This window comes from Rhinatrema bivittatum, chromosome 1 (assembly GCF_901001135.1).
Source record: "Rhinatrema bivittatum chromosome 1, aRhiBiv1.1, whole genome shotgun sequence".
Lineage (NCBI taxonomy): Eukaryota > Metazoa > Chordata > Amphibia > Gymnophiona > Rhinatrematidae > Rhinatrema > Rhinatrema bivittatum.
Window position 1 is genome coordinate 155,762,707 of NC_042615.1, and position 23,451 is coordinate 155,786,157.

The window sequence follows — 23,451 nt, forward strand, 5'->3', positions numbered from 1 at the left end:
AGAAATTGTTAAATGTTTAACTTTATTTAAAACATAACACTTATTATTTCTAATCTAGAAGGGTCACACTTGTGTGTACTTAGGTCTATATGGATGTAATCCATAATCCCTACTCAACTGATTACTAATCTGTACCTTGTTATATAGGAGGAGTTGAAAAAGGAGTGTATGCTTAGGTTAGAGTGGATTTAGGGGAAATTTACTAGCAAAAGCTTTAGCAAATAGATACCTTTCCTTAGGAATAGTTTGAGGGGGGGAAGAAAGAGCATAAGTGCTAAGTCTTGTGAAGTTTACAGCTATTAAAATCAATTTTAAACAAGTAATTTTTGAATGTGACAAAAACATTTTAAAGGGTATTAATAGAAATATATGAACATTTTTAAAAGCTATCATTTTTTATACAGTATGACAGTTTACAAAGCTTTTTGGCAAGTGACGTTGAAATTGTAAACTAATTGTTCCTGCTGGCCTTTATCCATGACGGTATTGGATTCAATGAGGCTATATTATTCTCTTCTATTAAATTAGAGTATTTTGTTTTATTATATTAAACTAATTAGGTTCTCTCTCTCTCTCTCATCAACAGCAAAGCAAACTTCCTCCACTACCAGGTACATTGTGATGTACCAGAAAATCCTGACAAAAGCACAATCAGGACCTTTGTAGCAAACCTGCAGTACCATAACACTAACGACCAAGACGCGCACAGCACAACCCTTCCTATGAAAAGGCAGCACTGAAAATATAGTAATGGGCCCTAGAACACCTATACAGCTCCTACTGAGAAGTCAGAACAGGCTGGACTGGTACAGATCCCCAAACTATATACTAGCAACATTTTTCATCTCGGTCACACATGCAGAACACAGACAGAATAAGTGACCACAAATTTTAAATGTGTGGACAAAACATGAAATGAAACCTCTAAGTCACACTGTACATGTAGTACAATGCTGGAGAAACACAAACATTTTCTCCTCTATTAAGCGGAGTATAAACATAAGATATACATTGTCAAAGCTGACATATTCCAAACACTAAAGTGAAAATAAAATGAGTTCTTCTTTAAGTCATATTGGACCCAATATCTAACTGATTTCCTCTTATCTATCTTCCTCTAACTTCCTTTCCATGGTCCCCTATTTTCTGTTTCTTCTCTTTCCTCCTATCTTTTTCACCTTCCTCCTTTTCCCATCATCTCTGTCCAATCCTCTACTCTTGGGGGTCACCTCTTTCACCTTCAAATTGTGATGCCACTAGCTCTGGCTCCACAGCAGCAGCAGCAATGGAGAATAGAAAATTCAGTGTGGGGGCCTTCTGCAACCAAGATGTGTTAACAGGCCTTGTGTACCACCACCCCCTACTGTTATTATGGACACCAGTGCAAAAGGCGGAGCACAGTATACGGCTTATCAGCATGTGACAGCTACAGGAGGCCCTGCGCTGAAGTTTCTATCCCCAGATGCCATTGCTCTGGGGCTGTGGGATTAGACAGATCATGGTGCCTAAGCTGCAAGGCTAGATACCAATAATGGTGCAATACCTTAGAGCCTATATAAATTTGGTACCAGAGACAGTTCCCTGCATTGACTATGCCTAAATCCAGGCCTGACTGTCTCTGGACATTGCTCATTCTTCTTGCCCTTAATCTCTCTCTCCCCTCCTCCTCACCCAGTATCACCCCTTTCTCTCCCACCACCCTATATTCCTTACCCAGCATTTCCCATTCTCAACCCCACCCTGCATTCTCTTGCCCCACCCTCTACTCAGCATTACCTCCTCCTCTCGTACCCTGTCAAGCATTGCTCCATTACCCCCACTCATTATCACCTCTCTCTCCACTCACCTCGAGTCCCCTCCCTAGCATCTTCTCATCTCACAAAACTCACTTCTTCCATCCTGCACCACCTCCCCCTGCCCAGCAGTCCCCTCCATCCCACCTGCCCAGTATTCTCTTCCTTCCTCTCCTCCCCCACCCAACATCTCTCTTACCTCCTCCTCAATCACTTACCCAGCATCTCCTATCATTCCTCCCTCTTCCCAACTTCTCCCCTGTCCAGCATTTTCCCATGGCAGCCCATCTTGGATTCTCCTCCCTAGCTGGCATGGCTGATCAGGAACTCTGGGACTGGTTGGGAGGAGTGGCCAGGAGGCAAACTTTATGGACTTGCACAGTTCACACACCCTCCACGCTCCCTCACCAGGCCTGACGTTGTAGCCATGTTTTGGAAAGTGTTTTGGAGAAAAATCAGACAAAGCATCGTTCATGGTGATTTGTTTTAAGAATTAAAGATAGCCGCTCCGGAGATATTCCGATGACATGCAATAATTCTTTTGATATGAGCCATTCACCCCTGATGAAACCTTGAATAAGGCGAAACAAAGACGTCTGTCAGGAATTTCAAAAGAATTGTGTGAGAAAATGCTAGCTATAACATGCTGAGATAGCGATAAAGTGGAAAGCGTTTGAAGAAGCATCAGGCTTTTCACCATCTATTGAAATATAGTTGAGAAAACTCTCACTATAATATGTTGAGATAGCAACAAGTGGGAAGCATTTGAATCAGCGGCAAACTTTTCACCATTCAGTAAAATATACATTTTATGATAAAAAGTCATTTTTACGTGTAACCTATAATAATATTTTATGAAAGTATTATTTCAATTGCTGTTATTTCATATATGTACAAGTATGTGTATGTTTGGCATGTACGAGGTACTTGTATGAACGGTGTACCGTAATTGATTAACTATTTCAGGAAGTCTTTTGCTCTCATAAAATTCTGGAAAAGATGATACATGCTAATCATTTTAAGTGTATACATTGATGTACATTTATATGGTGAAAATTGAGAAATTTGTTTTAGTTACTGTATTAAAATACATTTATAAACATTTTTAAACCTAATTGTTCTCTCTATTCTTACAATTTAATTTATAAATAAATATCCCGTGAGAGAAAATCAGTTAATTTCCTTCAATATATATATTTTTTTTTTTTGCCATGGGGGAAAGGAGACCCGACCAGGGCAGCAATGGGAGTATGGTCACTTGAGAGCCAGTAGGGTGGGTGGGAAGAGAGAGAGGCTCGGGAGAAATGCCGGGACCATAAACACGCACGCCTTCTGCACCAGTGGCCCGACCAAGAACAACTGCATGCGGAGATGCCTGCAGCACCTATGGCCAAGGCTTATCGGCTATAGGTTAGCTACAGCTCTGGTGAAGATTGCCAAGTATGTAATGGGGGAAAGTAACTGCAGGGGTCATGGTGATGGGAGGCTCCCAGGCAGCTGGTTCCAGTTTCAGTGGGGGTAGTGGCTGCAGCAGGGGCTATGAAGCAAAGCAGAGACAGCGGCTTTGAAGAAGAGGTAATGGCAGCAGCAGTTTGCAAACACAAGGCAGCGCTGCCTCCTATACGCACTTCCCACATCTTGTAGCAGGTGCATCTCCTGCGTGAGATTGGAGACTTACTGCCACTAGGGGCTCCTCCCACCCAGTGCAGGGTGCTGGGCAATTGCCAAGGCTGACCCATAAGTAAGATCACAATTGCTTTTACTGGTATATAAGAATGTTTGTTTATTTATTTATAGACTTTTATATACCGGTATTAGTTGTGGACATCATACCGGTTTCCATTGAACTAATCTGTTGGAAAATACATGTAAACAGGGAAAATGAACAGGGAGGGGGGTAACAAGGAGCAGCTATGACGAAAAGATTAACAGAAAAAGATTGTGGTGGTGGAATGTTGCAAAGTGAACGTTATAGAAGAGTGAAAGTTGTGAAGTCCTTGCAGAATTTTTAAATGAATGTTCATTTTATTTCTAGATGAGAGGCATGTCATCTACATATCAGAAAGCATGTCAGAGCTTTGCTTGGTTGCTGTTTGAGAAACCCCCCTTCTAAGTTAGTCATTAAGTGTTTGGCATATGGTGCCATTCATGTGCCCATGATCTGTGATGTCCACAAGACCTGTGAAGTGTCCATTGATAAATTAAAAGTTGTTAAGCACAAGAATGAATTCCATAAGTCTGGTGACAGTGATTATTTCTAGTAACCAGGCAATAATGTTGTTCTTATGGCTCATAGGGTATGGAGATCTACAATGACTAGGATTAGTTTATTATATCCATATTTTGATTACACTTCCAAACCAGATGGCTCAGCACGATGTATAACAAAATCAAATTAAAATAAATTATAAATAAGTCTATCCAAAATGTAAGACAGACCAAACATGAAACATCTTAAAAACCTATTAAACAGGTCTTCTAAGTATATCTGGTATAGTTTATTAGTTAAGACAAAATTATTCTGTGTGTTTTTGGATTTGTTCTAGTTTTATGTATTTTGTGTGTTTCATTTTTATTTTAAGCATTTTCTTTTCTTTTCATTTTATATGTTGCAGTTTTTAGTTGTTGGTATGACTGATGTTTTATACCTTTGGTTGTCTGGTATTTTTGCTGTCATACAGTGTTAAAATTTATGGGGGTTTTTTTTATACCATTATTGGTCAGATTGTACACCACTTTGAACAGTTGTCTGGTAAGGCATAATATAAATTGGATTCATACAACCAATCACCACAATATACGTTACTCAGAATAATCTAATGTTCCATAGCAGTTTCCCATCTTAAATACACTTCTTCTCAAATAGGACTCTGGCACTACAGATTATCGTTAAACATGCCAACATATTGATTCTCATCAAATTAAGACAATTAATGATTAAAATCATTCCCCATTAAAAGCCTTCTGTAACAGCCATGTCTTAATAGTTTGTCTGAAACCCACAAAATCCTCTGTGGTATTGAATTTCATAAATTAGATGCTATTGAGAAGAATTTCTCTCGTTAGTCATCCTAGCCTCAGACAGTCCAGGGACATTTAACAGATCTTGAGAGGATCTCAAGCAATATATGATGTTATAAAAATTCAATTTCTGTGACAAATAAACAGATCCAAGACCATTCATAGGTTTAAACGTCAGGGATAATACCTAAAATTGAACCCTAGAGCTATAGGGAGCCATTGGAACTCTCTCAAGACTGGTATATTGTGGTCTTTAAAATAATCCTCATGTAGTATTTTGTATGCATTGCAGCTTCTTCAAATGTCTCTGTGGTAAACCCATAAATAAGACATTGCAATAATCTACTCTAGAGATCACTAATGCTTGAATCACCACCACCAAGTCTGTTGTGTCTAAAAATGGCTTAAGTTATCTTATTAGCCACAAGTTTACACATGCCGCATGTGTCACTGTGGCGATGAGTGATGATTGACAATTCAGAATCCATGCAGACCCCGAGGCTGCAAATAATCAAAAGCATTTAGCTTCCTAACTCGGCAGCTAGCCAGCTAAATTAATATTTGGGCACATATCCAGTTAAATTAGAGGTGTTCCAGGGCGAAACTAGGAGTTGTTGTGTTAGCGGGCTAAGTTAACAGGTTAACTCCAATATTTAGAGTTAACCGGATGACCAAGCTGACCGAGTCTGATCCGAACAAGAAACTGCCCTAAAGTAAGGAGGCTATAGATAGCCGGCTATATTCAATAGTGAGGTTTCACTGTTGAATATGTCTCCAGTGTTAGCAAGATAAGTTTATACAGCTAACTTTCAGGCCTATCCTGTAAAGTGCGGCCGCGTTTACCCTGCTCCTAAGCCGCTTTTTACTCACGTTCCGGCCACGTTAGCCCTTCCTGCGATCCCGAATCCCCTTTAACCTACTCCTACCGCGTCCTAAATTCCCCGGGCAACCCCTTCCGCCCGCGGCATGTATATTGCATGCAAAGGAGCGAATTAGCTCGCTAGTGCATGCAAAGGAGCGAATTAGCTATTCCCTAGCATCCCGTAACCCGCACCCCGACTATCGCTAGTTTTCCCTGCCGTTTTGTCGCGCGTTTAACCTGCAAACTTACCGCCTACCCTGACCCCTGCGGTAGAGGCAGGGGTAAGGGTAGATGGCAAGCTTTCCCCCAGCCCCCGCTCACCTGCCCCGATCGCGATCATGGGTGCCGGTCTCCGTGGCAGCCCCAGTCCTCTTCCCCTGCTCCCGAAGCCAAAAAAAAAAAAAAGCGAAAAAAACGTTGCAGCCCCCCTCCGATGTCCGGACTGGGGCTGCCACGGAGACTGCAATGGCAAAGCGACTTTTCGGTTTTTTTTTTTGCTTCGCCGCTGTCAGTGTCCCCCCTCCTCTCGGAGCAGGGCGCGAAAAGCAGCCTTGCTCCGGGAGGAGGGAGGGCACTGACAGCGGGGAAGCAACGGCGAAGACAGCGGCGAAGCAACGGCGAGCGACTTTTCGTTTTTTTTTTGCTTCGCCGCTGTCAGTGTCCCCCCTCCTCTCGGAGCAGGGCGCGAAAAGCAGCCTTGCTCCGGGAGGAGGGGGGGCACTGACAGCGGCGAAGACAGCGGCGAAGCAAAAAAAAAACAAAAGCAATTTTGGGTTTTTTTTTCCAAAAGCGACAATTTTTTTTTTTTTTTCCCCAAAAGCAACTTACTTTTGGGATCTGTCAAGATCCCAAAAGTAAGTCGCTTTTGGACGCCTGCCAACTTACTTTTCTGAAGCCATCATCAGGAACCCATGCGATCGTAGCTCCTCCCGACGAAGATGGCCGCCTGCACGGGGAAAGCGTGCAATTGGCCGCTGAAGACGTGACGTCATGACGTCACGTCTTCAGCGGCCAATTGTACACTTCCCCCATGCAGGCGGCCATCTTCGTCTTCGTCGGGAGGAGCTATGATCGCATGGGTTCCTGATGATGGCTTCAGAAAAGTAAGATGGCAGGCGTCCAAAAGCTACTTACTTTTGGGATCTTTTCGCGCCCTGCTCCAAGAGGAGGGGGGACACTGACAGCGGCGAAGCAAAAAAACCAAAAGCAAGAAGTAAGTCGCTTCGCCGCTTCACTCTTCCCTCCTCCCGGAGCAGGGCGCGAAAAGCAGCCTTGCTCCGGGAGGAGGGAAGCGTGAAGCGGCGAAGAGACTTACTTTTTGCTTTTGGTTTTTTCGCTTCCTGGTATCTGTCATTTCAAATGACATTTGAAATGACAGATACCAGCGTGGCATGAAGCCTTAGGCCCGCGCACCCAGGATACTGTATAGGCGCTCTATCCAGTAAAATGGGTTGCGCGGGACTAAGGCATTACGGACGCGGTTTACATTTACATATAATTAGTGTTCAGGATCGAGCGGTAGGTGAGCTGCACTGTGCGGGCGGTAACCGCGGGTGCCGTAGGCACTAACGCAGCTCTTCCTACCGCTCAGTACTGGATAGACCTTTTTGCTAGCTGGACTGTATCTGAATATGGACCTCCAGGTTAATAGGAAACATCAATTCTATTCCCATTATGCTGAGTTTTCATAGAAAGTCCATGGTATTTTGGGGGAAGCTGCTGGTAGTTGATACCAGTGATTTTAAAATATATTCAGTGGGATCAGAAATATATTTAGTAAGCATATTCATACCAGACATAGTAAGATTGATTGTGCTGTTATATGGTTTGTAGATCTGTGGGAAGAGACGATTACATATAAATTATTATCTTTAAAATATGCAAACCTTTCCATTTCTTGACTTATTTCAGGCCTGTTTGGAGAATGAATAAACATGTAAACAGAATTCTCCATGGACAGCAGGTTAAATCAGCCATGACTTGTGGGTGATTTCAAACAGTCGCACTTACATATACCCAAGTTCTTGGAGCTCAGAAAATTTTCTGGAAATGCGTGAGTTCTTGCACACAGACGCTGCTTCATAAGCTCCTCAGTCACTTCAGAGGATAAGCTTTAGTGAGATAATTGACTCTACCGAAGAGAATGGGCTTTAAATGTATGGCTGATTTAACCTAATGTCTACAAAGAACCCTGGTTGCAGTTCAGAACACTTGCTTTCTCCATTGACAAGCAGGATTAAAATCAGCCAATACTTGTGAAGAATCCCAAACTGAGGGTTGCATTATGGAGTAGGGATGTGCATTAGTTTGCATCGAAATAGGAAATAGAGACAATATTCCCTATTTTGTTGTGGTTCAGGGGGCCCGATGAAACGATTAAAACCACATATTTCATGGGTTTTCTTTTGTTTTTGGGGGGGGGGGGGGAGGGGGGAGAAAGGGCACATTATAAAAAAAAAAAAAATCCCCAAACCCACCCCAACCCTTCAAATTTAATTGCAACCCCCCACCCTCCCGACCCCCCAGACTTGCCTGACCCACCCCCTCCCCAAGACTTACTGAAAGTCCCTGGGGGTCCAGCGGGGTCCCGGGAGCGATCTCCCCCTCTCGGGCCATCAGCCGCCACTAATCAAAATGGCATAGATAGCCCCTGTCACATGGTAAGGGCAAAGGGCCATCTGTGTCATTGGGTCGGCCCCTGTCACATGGTAGGAGCAATGGATGGCCTGTGCCATTTTTTAAGATGGACTTAACAGATGGCCCCACAAGGTGGAGAACGGACTACTGAATGAAAAGGCTGCGCAGAACTGCTTGTCCAAAGTTACAATCTCCCCAGGACATGCTGTCAGATAGCAGGGATGAACAAAAGTAGCAGCTTTGTATGTATCTTCAATGGAAGTGGCCCTCAGATTAAGCAGTGAAATAGCCGTGGCTCTCACCCGATGACCCTTAATAGCGTCTGCCATGTGTAACAGTGCTCTATACAGTCTACCAGTCAATTAGACAGAGCTCTTTTGGCAACTGCCATTCCCAATCTATTGGGATCAAAGAACACAAACAGTTGAGAAACTTGATGGTGAGAATGAGTCCTTTTCAAGGACCCAGTCTCACCATCAACTTTGTATGGGGTAGATTTTCAAAGACACGCTTGTGCATCCATGTGCGCACGGTTCCAGGCGCTCGCACATGGTCGCGCTGATTTTAACACATGCATCGCTGGGCACATGCTAAAAAATACAATGCCCGTGTGTCCGATTTGTATCGGCGCTCGCACACAAGCGGGGGGGGGGGGGGATTTTGTAAAGCACGTGTGGCAACGCAATCGGGCCTTTGCCCAGTTCCCTCCCAGTCTGTACCAATTAAGGAGCAGACTAGGAAGGAACTTCTTCCCCTCTACCTAACCTTCCTCCCTTACTCCTCAATCTACCCTACCTATCCTTTTTTTTGTTTTACCTTGCTTCCTCCTTGGAGTAGAAATAAGTTGCGCGTGCTGGCTGACTGCTGGGACAGTGCAAAACGGCACTGTCCTGGCCGGCCCCTGCCCCCAGCCCACCCCTTTTAACGGAAAGGCACTTCTGTGTGTAACGGGAGATATACTCATAGCCGGACCGTTTCTAAAACGTGTTCAGTGTACACACGGCCTGGCCACCCACGTATCTCCTGGTATTTGCATGTGCCAGCGAATAAAAATGTACCTGTCTCCTTTGAGCACATGCAATCTAGAAAAGAAAGTAAACAGTGCAATAGCTTAGTGAATGTGGAATGCAGACATTTTCAGAAGGATCTTAACTATTCACATCGGAAGACAACTGGAAGGTTGAAAACTTCTGTTCCCACGCCTCAGAGCAAGTACAAATCGGCTCCCTATGCTTTTGTGCCAAGCTGGAGCTTCTGTTTACTCTGCACTTACCCGCCAAATTCCTCTCATTGCCAGAACTGTCTAGAAAGTACTTCAGAACTTGGTTAGGGTGATCCTCACAGCACCAGATTGGCCATGACTAATGCGGTACCCATACCTCCTCTGGTGCCAGTTCAGTCTGATTCACTTGGGGATATTTTCAATTCTCATCACCCAGGAAAGCGTAAGACACTTTCCACCCTAATCTGGCATCACTGGCCCTCATGGTATGGATGTTGAATGTGCAGTAGTCTTTTCCTTATTCCTTCCCAAGGAGATGGAAGGTGTACTGATTTCAGCTAGAAAGTTCTATAGCTTCAAACTGAAGAGTTTGTCTACATGGGTGGGACCAGTCAACAGGATATCTTCTCCTATAGCCGAGCTAGGGACTTCAATATCTTTTCTTCCTCTTGTCCTCAGGCCTTAGCACCACCTTCAGTTAAAATACATCTCAGTGCCCCTGAAGTGTATTGTATTGGCACTGCAGCATGAGGTGGCACCAAATACAAACTTAAGGGTGCAGTCATTGCAGCCTCAGATGCACCTGTTTCTGATGCAATCCACACTAGCTACGCTGATGCATCTTGCTGACCAGTGCCAAGCTTCACAGTTGGCACCAGCAGGGATATTTTCTGTGCCAAGATTCTACCTTCCAAGGTAGATAGACATTTGATCCCCTGCACTGAAGCAATCTGCTCTGATGAAGCTGAAGGGACCCCGAATTCTGCATACCAAGGGTACTGACTGTATCCTGCAATGCACTTGCTTCTCCACACTGATGAGATGGATGGTGCTGTGGAAGATGCCGAACATCTAGTAAAAACAAGTTGCTTGGCACTATGGGAATCTTCTGTGCCAGGAAGGATGAGGCAACCTGCACCGAGGACACTCCCACTCTTCTCAGTATCTAAGATTGAACCACCCCGGTACAACTCTGCGCAGACGCTATTGGCTTCTTAGGCACAAAGGGAGTTGGGCCCAGAGGGAATCTCTCGTGCCGAGTAAATGCTCTTCTCACACCTGATCTGGCATCCTCTTCTTCCATGCCTCATTCAACTCCTGACATAGTCACAGCCAAGAGTGGGGTGGGGCTTTTCCAGACTTGCTGGAGAACTTGCTGCTCCACCTCCCAGAGTCCAAAGAGGCTTTGCTCTGGGAGGTGGAGCAGCTCCACTGCCTGCCCTCGATCCAAGACTTCAATGTCTTACCCGATGGCACCTTCCACAGGGCTTCCCTCTTCCAGGTGCAATACTGTTGCACCCATGGAGACATCTAGACACAAGCTGGGTAGTTGGGAGCATCATTATCCAGGTCCAGGCAGTGATAGCCAACAGAGTGGGCCGTCCATCGTGAATATCAGACGCCCACACCCACAGACAAACCTGCTGACCGCAACTTTCTTAACCTTGGATTTTTCCATCTCTCTCTCTTTTTTTTTTGTAGAACTTAAAGGTTCTGGTGAGGGCTGAGGCAGCATTAAAACAAAAATATTCGCAAATTTGCAAATCTGAGGCAAAAAAGCACAAGGCCAAAAAAAAAAAAAAAAGGAGAGATAGGGAAACACTTGTGTGTTAGCTTTAATGAACACAAAGTGAGGGGTTTACAAGGTAGCGACCACACATGGTAACTCCTGCACATGCTCAAATACTTTCTGAACTGTGAGAGCTGGGTTCAAGTTGGCATCATCATATGAGGTCACTCAAGTCATGGCTCATTTAATGCATGCTCATCGACAGAAATACTGTAGTCACAGGAATCCTGTTTGCCCTGTAATTTCCTTTATTATACCATATCAAATCAATCCTCCAAAGTCTAGACTGTAATCTCCAGTAGCATCATAAAATGCCCAAACAGAAAACCTGGACCACTTTCTCCCCAACTAATTCCATTCCATCCAGGTATTTCAACCACCACTGATGGCCAACAAATGCAGGACTTGCACAGAGAATCTGAGGAAAAATTTGTGCAAAAAAATATAAAGTATGCAAACTGTTTTATCAAGAAAATACAATGTAACTATAGTCATGACTATGGTCTTTATATAAACAGATCAGACTATTAAAAATTTCCTGCAACATATACATTTCATCTTAATTAGGCTAGTACTCACCAATCCTGCAATGGGGGTTGGAAGTCTATTGATCTTTTTAACAAGTCCTGGCTTTATTGTATTCAGCAGCCTGTCATGACAAAATAAGGCATAGTCAAATGTGAATCAGAATCCATGAAACAAGATACATTGTAAAGGTGATAGATAATTCTAATATTCTGACAGAATTTTAATTTCCATGTATTTCAAATATACCCAACAAGAAAAATGCATATTATACACAACAGAGATGTGCATTTGCTGGAAACAAAATAGGAAACAATGATATTTCTATTTCATTTCATTTTTAAAATGAAATAATTGAAAAATTGATGAAATTTCCTTGGTTTTCACGTTTTGTTTTGAAAAAAATAAAGCCACCTGTTGGGCTTAGGCCTGATGCAGGATTTGTGGCCTAAGCCCAGGCATGTTGCCGGTGTCTCAGCCTAGGCTCAGGCCCAATGTTTGGGCCTAGGCCAACTGCCAGGATCTTGGCCAAGACCTGGAAAATGTATGCTGGGGTTGGAAAACTTCCTGGTCCCCACTTATTGTGCCCATTGTGGTTCCAATGCTATGGCCCAGCCCTGGAAAAATTTTGCTGGGGTCAGAAAACTTCCTGGCACCCACTTACAGTATTCATTATGGTTCTGACACCATGACCCAGACCTGATACCTAAGCCCAGGCCCAGAGACTGGGTCTGATGCCAGGGCCTCAACCCAAGCCAAGGCCCAGACCGTCAGTGGGGCCTGGTCCAGAGGCCATGTCCTAATGCTTGGGCCTAGGCATTGAGATTGAGCCTCCCGACCAGGTTCCAGCATCGGGCCTAGTCTTAGGTCAAGCCCCAGCATCTGACCATGCCTCCAAGCTGGGCCCTTAGTGCTCAAGTAACCAACTCTTATCAATAACTGGATCAAAAATCTTAGATTATTGGCAACTAGCAGACGTGGCTTTTCTGAAGTAGCACTCGCCCTCTTGAATGCTCTCTCGTTTGGAATAAATCAGATGGCATATTATAAGTGTTTCAGGAAAGCTTTCAAGATGCTTTTTTTTTTTTTATGAAGCACGTTTTGAGTATTAATCTGTTTTGTTCTTGTCATTAATGATATTTATTTTTATCTGTTATCCACTATGAAGAAAACTTGGTAATATGGCAGGCTAAAAATTATTGTAAATAAAATAAAGTGGGGACTAGGGAAGATCCTAACCCTGGCAATATTTTTGGGTGGGAAGGATGGGTTGTAGGAGGCCTCATTTGGTTTTTTTTTTTAGGCCATTTTTTGTTTGTTTGGGGTTTTTTTTTAATGTTTATTTTGTTTTTGTAAACTTATGAAAATGAAATAAGCATTAAACAAAACAATTTACAGGAAATAAAAAACCAATGAAAGTAAAAAAATGAAAAAAAAAAATTCCCGGCGCATCTTTAACACACAACATGATAAATTTTAGAAGCCATTCAATACTAATGAATATTAAACAGGGCATCACACAATTAACTTGGTTCCATGAAAAGCTTAAATACAACCTCTGCAGAACAAGTCACTTCCCATCAAAATTTGGTTAGAAAAGGGATAGATTTTGTTTTAGTAAAAGCCGTAAAGACAGAGGTCCATATTCAGTGCCACTTAGCCAGATAAGCTCGGACTTATGCGGGGTTAAGTTGCACCTTTTGAATATTTGGTCATGCTCAGTAGCAGTCACTGATAACTATTTATCTGGCTAAATAGTTATCGGGCTAACTGGAGGGTGGGGCAGGGGCATTCTAGGATGGAACTATTCAGCCTTATCTGGCTAAGTTAGCCAGATGTTGGACCTGCTCTTTAGTATTTATTTGAAACTTTTATATACTGACATTAGTGTACAACATTATGCCGGTTCACATTAGAACTGAAAGATGGAAAGTACAATGAACAGGGGTGGGGGAAGGGATAGTAGGTCTAAAGTTAGCCAGATATACTGTAATTATCCAGATAAGTTTTAGTTATCCAGGCATATTCAGCAGCATGGCTGTCCCATTGAATATCCCAGGATATTGAATATCCCAGGATTTTACCGCGCCAGTCGTCGCCGAGCTCTCCCCGGGTGGGGAGCGAGAAGCCCAGGAATGCAAGCCGGCTTGCATTCCTGGGCTTCTCGCTCCCCACCCGGGGAGAGCTCGGCGACGACTGGCACGGTAAAATCCGTAAGCACAGCTTTTTTCTTCTTTGACCTGAAAGAGAAAATCTATACAAAAAACCGCGCCGAAAAACGGGAGCCCCGCCCACCGCTCCAGCTCCTCCAATAGGAGCCAGCCCTTGAGGGGCTTTAAATCTGGATCCAGCCGGCGCCATTTCCCTTCTCTCTTGAGCCGCGATCGGTGGAAGGCCTGCGCTATCGGCGCCGAGCCCCGCCGGGGGAAGGCCTGGGCTTCTCGCTCCCCACCCGGGGAGAGCTCGGCGACGACTGGCGCGGTAAAATCCGTAAGCACAGCTTTTTTCTTCTTTGACCTGAAAGAGAAAAATCTATACAAAAAAACCGCGCCGAAAAACGGGAGCCCCGCCCACCGCTCCAGCTCCTCCAATAGGAGCCAGCCCTTGAGGGGCTTTAAATCTGGATCCAGCCAGGCGCCGCGCGCCGAAGGAGTGCGACAAAGGGGCCTGCCCCTTTGTCTCGCCCCTTCGTAGAGCCCCGAGGAGGCCCTGTGCCTTACTCGCGGAACAACCTAAATCTTCAACAAAGGCAACAGCCAGCAAAGACACAGATTTACCGTTTCTGCCATAGGGAATAAAAGTCCACCTCTCCAGCATTCGTCCAGCAAGCGTCCAGCCGCTCCAGCATTCGTCCAGCAAGCGTCCAGCCGCTCCAGCATTCGTCCAGCAAGCGTCCAGCACTCATCCAACCGTCCATCCAATCGTCCAGCACTCATCCAACCTTTCCAGCAATCGCCCAGCCCCTCCAGCAATCGTCCAGCAATCTTCCAGCCTCTCCAGCAAGCCATAAACATTCATACAACATAGACCCCACAAATGGCCCCATTTTTCACAATTCCAATTCTCCAACATAATACTCCACCTAAAAGAATTTCTGTCCGACATGCCCAACACCACAACCTCAAATCCCTCTCTTCAATTTTAGTCTCTCCTTCCACACAACTTCTAGGCCTCACCCTTTTCTCTTTAAGCCTCTTCAATGCTCAATCCCTTACAAAAAAGTCTGTAATATTGAATGACTACCTCATCGATGTAAAACCGGAGATATGTGCAATTACGGAAACATGGTTAAAACCAGACACAGCAATAATTAATCAACTACCTACAGAGGCGTACGACTTCTTCTCGCTACCTCGTCATAAAAAAAAGGGAGGAGGCATTCTTTTAGCAACTGAAAAGGAGCTAAGATTCTCGCTACAGCAATCCAATCCCAACTCAAAACTTGAATTCGGCTTCTTCACCTCAGACAAGCTACAAATCCTTCTCGTATATGCCCCCCCAGGACTCTTGGAATCAGATGCCTCACCACTGGTTGAATTAACCTCTTCCCTCATCAACTTTGACTCGCCAGCCATCATTCTAGGGGATTTCAACATGCACGTTGATAACCCTACTCCATCACCTAACTGTGAAACTCTCCTCACTGCTCTCACAGCGCTAGGCTTCACTCAAATAGTTAATAAACCCACCCACAAAGCCGGCCACACGTTAGACCTGATCTTCGTTAACGCTGCAATCAAGTCAGTTTCTACACCTAATTGCACAAAGGTCCCGTGGTCAGATCACTATCTCATAACTACTTCATTCTCTATAAAAGATACCAACCCGGCTTGCATTCCTTTGCCCTCCTTCAAATACAGGAAAACTTGCTCCCCTGAAGACCTTAATAATCACCTATCTCCACTACTCCACCAACTGGACCTTACTGATCCGAACGCAGCACTTCGATCATGGAACACAATCACCGAAACTATAGCCAACAAGCTATGCCCGCTTATTACAAAAAAACCACACCAGAATTCCTCCAAAAGACAGCCATGGTTCTCAGCAGAATTAAGAAAGCTCAAACTCCAACTAAGACAAAATGAGGCTAAATGGCGCAAAAACCCAGGAACCATCACCCTTTCAATCTACAAATCATCTCTGCATCAATACAAATCAAGCACCCTAAGATCCAAGAGGGACTACTACGCCTCGAAGATACACGACCTTATTTTCGATGCCAAAGCCCTCTTCAGCTATGTAGCCAACCTCACACAAGTAAACCAACCTGAGATTACACATGACCAAGCTCAATCAAAAGCAGAAGAACTAGCTCTTTTCTTCAACAACAAAATCAATACTCTCCTATCGCAGCTCCCCACGAACCCCACTGTTCCATTAACTACTCCTCAACCCTCAAGCAACTACACTCGGTTAGAAGAACTTGACACAATTTCATCCGCTGAGATCCAAGGAATTCTTAGGAAAATGAAACCATCCTCTCATCCCTCGGATCACATCCCAACCAAACTACTACTAGCAATTCCAGAATCTATCTCCAAATCCCTGGCAGACATCATAAATTGCTCCCTCACACAAGGACTCTACCCGGACAACCTCAAACTTGCCTCACTCAAACCCCTTTCTCAAAAAACCAAATCTCGACCCAAACGATCCTAACAATTTCAGACCGATAGCTAACCTCCCATTCATAGCCAAGATAATGGAAAAATTGGTAAACTCACAACTCTCAAACCACATTGAAGACAACAACCTTCTATTTCCATCACAATACGGATTCCGTAAAACCTTAAGCACGGAAGCCCTCCTCATCTCTATGACTGACCACATCATCCTAGGATTAGACAAAGGACAAGCCTTCCTTCTGATACTACTCGACCTCTCGTCTGCATTTGATACGGTCAACCACTCCCTTCTCATCAACCAATTATCAGCCATAGGTATTTCAGGCACTGCCCTATCATGGTTCAGAACCTTCCTCAGCAACAGAGGTTATAAGGTCAAGATTCATAATAAAGAATCCTCTCTACACCCCGCAGCCGTAGGAGTCCCTCAGGGATCATCCCTGTCTCCTACCTTATTTAACATTTATCTGTTACCCTTATGTAAACTTCTCACTGACCTCAATCTCAAACATTTTCTCTACGCTGACGATATTCAGATTCTGATCCCCATCGAAGAATCGCTCGCAAAAACAATGTTGCACTGGGAATCCTGCCTCCAAAACATCAAACAACTTCTTACAACTCTCAACCTGATACTAAATTCATCAAAAACGGAACTTCTACTCATCACTCCAGAAAACAGTTCCATCACATACACTCATCCTACCGTACCAAGCACTACACAAGTGAGAGATCTAGGAGTTCAAATTGACAATCACCTAAATCTGAAAGCTAACATCAACAAAACCACCAGAGACTGCTTTTACAAGCTCCAAGTGCTGAAAAGAATACGACCTCTCTTCCACACACATGACTTCAGAACGATCCTACAATCAATCATTTTCGCAAAGCTGGACTATTGCAATACCATCATGCTTGGTCTCCCCTCATCACACACCAAACCATTACAAATGGTACAAAATGCCTCCGCCCGTATACTCACCAACACCAGGAGAAGAGAACACATAACACCTATCTTGATGGACCTCCATTGGCTGCCGATCCACTTCAGAATAATCTACAAGGCCATTCTCACCATTTTCAAAAACATCCATCAATTAGCCCCAATCGATCTCCATATTCCCCTCCGATTACACCATTCCACAAGACTGACAAGAGAAGCTTACAAAGGATCACTTCAAGTACCTCCAGCCAAGACTACCAGACACATCACGCTTAGAGATCGGGCATTCTCCACAGCCGGTCCAACATTATGGAACTCCATTCCCCCGGATCTTAGAATGGAACCCAACATCTCAACATTCAAGATAAGACTCAAAACGTGGCTGTTCACGCAGGCCTTTCCTAACTCCAACCCCATCTAATCTCCCTTCACACAACAAGCTCCGCTAGTATTAGCGTTAATAGCCACCTTTCAAAATGTTATTTATACTTATATTTTACTATCTAATCTTCATTTCCCTTCTCATTCCAAGTTATTGTTTTCCCTTGTTTTATGTAACTGCTTTTCTGCACTTTTGTTAAATGGTAAAGTTTCACCCCTGTTTCTTGTGAACCAGCATGATGGGACCACCGTCTTGAATGTTGGTATATAAAAAACATAAATAAATAAATAAATAAATCCCACATAAGTTAGCTGGATAAACTTATCTAGCTATTACATAGCCAGTTATATTCAGTGGCATGGCTGCACCATTACATTTATCCAGCTAACTTGCTCAGCCAGATAGCAGTTAAATATGGACCTCATAGGGTTTTTTAAAAAACTAATTTTTAGGATATAATTAATTCCCATATTGATAGAGACACTATTTGTAAATTATCATTTTTTTATGCTGTACAATACTGTTATATGCCTGAAAATTATGCTTTTAGCTGTCTGTACATCGCCTTGGTCAGGTTTGCTGTGATTCAGAAATATTTACAATAAATTTATAAAACATACATGTGTTATTTATACATATCTGTGTTACGATGTGATCTATGAGGCTAAAGACTGATACATTCTAAAGTATGTTGTCATATTTATAAAAACTAAAATACATTTTTTTCTGCTTTGTCTTCCTTCACACCTGAGCTTGCAGCCTAGTCAAAACCCACCTAAAACTCTGCTGCCATTTACCATAGGGGTGTTCCAACACTCCAGTGCTATGGGCCTCCATTTATGACCACCAGGGAATTTGCACCCTCCTCTCCCTAAAAACCAGTCATTCAAGTAACAGCGCACCATAGATCAGTAGACATGCATCCTGAATCCCACGTGTGCATGACACTATTATACAATGACTTAGACTCCTAAGCCCAGAGACTGTGAGCGACCACAGCATCCCCAGCCCACCTGATGCACAAAATCCATGTCCAGAAATCAAATCCAAGCCTCCTGCATGGAAGCATTACTGGTTCATAGGGTAAGCCCCGTTTGTTCACTGGACTCTTAAAATCCATTGTGATATCAATTTGCACAGTCGCAGCTTCCTGCCTTTGGCCCAATTCAAAGTTAATTATGTATTAAAAGATGACCATGTACAATCACAAGATACTGACAAATCCCAATGTGCAATTGTCAACCCTTATATTATGTCTACTAAATAAGGGCTTCTAGAATAAGTATATAGCTGGAGAAAATTAAAAGGAAGCAAACAGCAAAAGAAATTTTTTTTTTTTTTTTGTGGGTACTGATGGGTGCATTTTTACTTTTAGTTTATTTTTTTTTTTTAATGTCTGAATTGTATTGGATTTCACATTTTATTGATTGCTGTATTCTTTGAGAGCCTTTTGGTGGTGAGGAATGAAATTTAAAAACTATTATTGAACTATTTTGATTATGCTTTCCCCTAAATAATGACAAATTGGGGGAAAAAAAATTCCAAAACACAACCTTAAGATCCCTGGGAAAAAATTTCCAAAGGCATAGGTTGAGTTACTAAATAAGCCAGAACATTTACTTGAATCCATTAAATTTTGAGGTGCAGTTACCTAACCCTGGCTTGGTGAACCTTCAGGATTGCAGTATGTAGTGTGTCAACCAGCCCCCAAATACAAAAGGACAAATAGGAAGGCTCGTGATGATTTAAGTGAGCAATAAACCACAACAGGGTGTGTGGAACAAACATTACCACACTTCAAGTGAGTATTCAATCACCAATGCTCCAAGACTGGAAAAGTGGCAAGAAGATCAGCTTTATCATACACCCAAACTGAGGCTTACAGTGCTGGTAAAATAGCCAGCTCTTGGTCGGGAATAAAAAACTCCAAGTGAGGAGGGGGATGGCTGTAAATATCCTTTCCACTTACTACATAACCATCTAAAAAGCTTATAACTGCTTAAACTAAATCTTTCCATGTGCAATTTCATAAAACATGTACACCTGAAAATAAATTCTAACAGTTGCTATAAAAAGTTGAAGCTTGAATACACTTTCTGATAAAGAATGATTACAAAGGTTTATATCTTTAGAAATCAGCAAAATAAGCTTGGCCCTCTCGCTCCTTGGGCTTAGTCCAGATATCCTTGGGGATAGGAACCAACTTCCCAGCCCTGGAGAGCACCGGACCGCTCTCCCAGGGTGGGGGAAAGACTCGGCTTCTGTGGGACAGGATCAGGAATCTTCCTGCAGGGCAACTAAGAGGGTATTAAGGTCAACAAAAATAAACAATTCACACCAGAAGTTTGTGCTGCAAGCAGAACAAGTTTACTGAAGGAAAAATAGTCCCAAGTTTCAGCAGATACAATAGGAATTTTTAAACTCAATCCAACCAAGGCAGAAATTCAAAAATCTGAAATAGCTTCCAGTCCGTCACTTTAAGAATCCCAAATCACTTGCTGCAGTCACCAGTTCTTATCAGGCATGCCTTCTTACTTCACCAAAACAATACGCAGGCTTTCTACTGCTTAGTCCAGAAAGAAAGCAGAGTCCTTTAATTGCAATTATTCACAGACCCAGGAAAAGTTCTCACACTATCTTCTCGTCGTTTGAATGTTCTGAGACGATCCCCTTTCCTTTGTAGGAGGGTTCCTCCTCTCCCACAACCCAGAGGGGAACACCAGGAAAGGCCACAGCTCCTATTTTGCTCCTTCTGGTTCTTAACTTCTTAGTACAAGTCAAAACTCAGCACTTCTACAGCAAACTTCAAACTCCTCTCACCTTCATGCCTCATGGAAAGCACTTTAATACAGCCCCAAATCCATCCCCTTTGGAGGAAGGACCATCATACCAATCACTCATCTCACACCTTCCATTGCTGGAAGACTCCCCACTATTATAGGGAACCCTTGGTTTTCCTAACAGGAGGGTACCAATCCAGCTGGGGTGGTTTAGGTAGAAAATGGTGAAGAGAGGTTTTGGTTTTACTTCCCTATCTGAGAGATACAGATGTGTGTCCTAGCTGTTTATCATACCCAAGCACTATCTGTCCTCGTGGATTTTATTGAAACAGGAGCTCTCTCATTTTTCTCCTTATTTATGGGAAAGGAGTAAGGAATTTTCCCTTATGGTGTCAGCCTCCCGTCTGATCTGATTCTGCTTGATTTGATGCTTTTAATCAGTTTTTGGAGAATTCTATGTGAGAACCTGGTTCCCCTTGTTATAGTGGATTGTGGCATCCCTATGTTCAAGGCTGAATCAGGGGGTAGGGAAGACCTGTAATGCACTCTCTCTCCTTCAGAGGTTGGACCCGACAGTGACCCAATGCAGAGGAGTTTAGATTAAGTATTTTTGGACGGTCTCCTCAATTTTGAGGCAAGGAAGTTTTTTCACCCTTCCTGTCTCTTGCTCGATTTTCCTCTCTTTGGGTTCAGAGACTAATTTTGTTCCACTATTTGCTGATGGCTCTTGGTACCTGGGACTCAGTAACGAAAGCCTTGGGAGAATGGTGTCTTTCATCCTGAAAGAATCTGTGTGGAAGAGTCCAGCTGAAAATGAGTATTCCTGCCAGCAACACAGAGGGAAGGAAACTGAAGGATCTTAAGGGGTAAGAAGTTAAAAAAATGTGTTCTAAGAACTGTGAATGCTGCTGAAGTAAATGAGAGGGAAGCGCCCATCAGGTACTAATTAGGACAAAGTATTTAAGGGAATTCAGATGAGGTATGGAAACTGGACTATGTTATGATAAAATATTGGGACTGTATCCTAACCACCTACAGTGGGGAGAAGCAGGGAATAAATTGGGAATTTAAAAGCTGATTGGACTACTTTCAATCTGGGAAGAATAAGTAATCTGCGTAATTGGAGTAACTGGAAGAAAAGGAGTTGAAGTGTTGAAAAGTGTGCTTCCAAAGAAATGTATAGTGAGGTCACAAGTTTATTAATCTTCCTGTCTTATTTATTGACTTTAATTGAAATCCAAGTGTGCAGAGGACGGAGAAGGCTTGTATTGCAAGAATTAGGTATAAGAACAATTGTTCGTCCCCCCTGGAGAATACTGGACCTCAGAATATAAAAGCTATTCATGGAGAGAGAAGCTGATTTTGAAGGAGTTGTGTGCAGAAAGAGCCCATCCTCTCTTTTTCTAGATGCCCCCGGGTGCCAGCTAAGGGATCCATCCCGCCCAGGGATTACACGATAAAATTTAGCTTCCTTTAATGAACCCTGAAGGGGATTACACTAGTATAGCGCATACAGCTCCTGAGTGTAAGCTTACATACTATACCTCGATCTGAATAGTCTTAAGAGGGAGACCATCTTCTATCCGTAACCCCTGGGCTGAGGTCCTCACTGAGGAGTCAGTGGGTCACCTCCAATTCCAAAACCTCGAGCTCCAGGATTCCTCCCCTAGGGGGACTGATCTCCAAGGCCCTGAGTGTTGATTTAAAGTCTTTAGCATGTACAGTAATAACTACGCTGGACAATGAACAGAGGTTTACGGATAGCTAATGCAGAAAAGAAGTGAGTCAATATACAAAAGCCTCTGCTCCATAAAATCCATGACATAGTTCAGTTCCAATAAATAGGTTTATTCACCAATTTCCATATCCTTTTCCAATTGAAGGGGTAGTTTTGGAGCTCTCCCCCAAAACTGGTGGAATAGAATTCTTCACTAACTTTAGATGGCATACAATATAATCCCACTTGTCATAACTTTATTTAGGTAACTACACCTTATCCAGCCTCCTCCAGTATAGACTAATGATATGTGGTGGTGGTTAACACCGGAAGGTGCCACAGTTCTCCTCTTGGGAATCCACTCATCAAGCTGACCTTCGAAGGGTCCTTGAATCCTCTGGTGAGAGAATCCTTAAAAATTCCTCTCTTCCCAACAGAGACTAAATTCCCTGGGCTCTGGGGAATTTATTTGCTGGATCAAACATAAAAATTCAGACTTCCAAAAGCAACAAAAAGTGAAAGAAGAATGGATACAACTTCCTCCAAAACAAAAAGTCCAAACACGAAGCAAAACAGTTTCTCAGAAGATAAGTGGCCCTTTTTTCTTTCCAACCCAGACCTTACTCCTAAGGTCCAAGGGAACTTCCTTCTAAATATAAGGAACAAAAGGGGGGGAGCAGGAAAACTATCAGCCTCTTCAAAAAGGTCAACTCAAAATCCACACCCTCTCTACATTTCCCTCTTTTATAACAGTGAGAAGCAACCAACACAGCAACCCACAGGGGGATCTGTACGCCAACTAAAGATACTTCTCTTCTACGTACACAGTTGGTATATTTCTTTTAGCAGAGACCCAGCAGGGCTCTCTACATATCCATAAATAAGCACAGGATCAGGAAAATCCCAAAAAAGAGTGAAAGCAGAAAAAAAAAAAAAAAAGAAAGGTTATGTGCCCCACCCCCTTCTTAAAAAAATAAAGCTGGCAATTCTGGGGAAAGAAGGTGCTAAGCATTTCTCTGAGACCTCAAAGAGCAGGGACGGAAATATTCCTTCACTTAGTTGCACCCTGCTCTCGTGACCACTGGAAGAGCTGCTGCTCTTCTTGTCCCTGGAAAGGATGTGAGGAAAAATGTTCAGCTCTGGAGGCTGCCCGTGTTGGGACGATGATGAAAGCCAGAGAGCCAGAAATAAAGAGATGCACTGGAGGAAGAGACAAACAAATAAAAGCTGGTGAATTTACAGCTCATTAAACGAAATGTGAAAAAAAAGCAGCATAAATTAACAACACATGTTTCCAGTTTAAATTATATTATGAGCCAAAACACCACTCAATTTTAATACACAATTTTTGGGAACTGATGTTGCCAAAAG

The 23,451-nt window shown here is 43.2% G+C and overlaps 1 protein-coding gene across 13 annotated transcripts in view; it reads right to left on the reverse strand.

Annotated features, from left to right (window-relative positions):
* The window catches only part of LIMCH1 (LIM and calponin homology domains 1), a 692,462-nt gene that overhangs the window by 303,690 nt on the left and 365,321 nt on the right, over positions 1-23,451 (reverse strand). For all 13 annotated transcript variants that reach the window (XM_029588796.1, XM_029588765.1, XM_029588757.1 and 10 more), the window contains one exon: positions 11,685-11,754. In XM_029588796.1, coding sequence (XP_029444656.1) covers positions 11,685-11,754 — 70 coding nt within the window. The remainder of the gene's footprint in view (positions 1-11,684; positions 11,755-23,451) is intronic.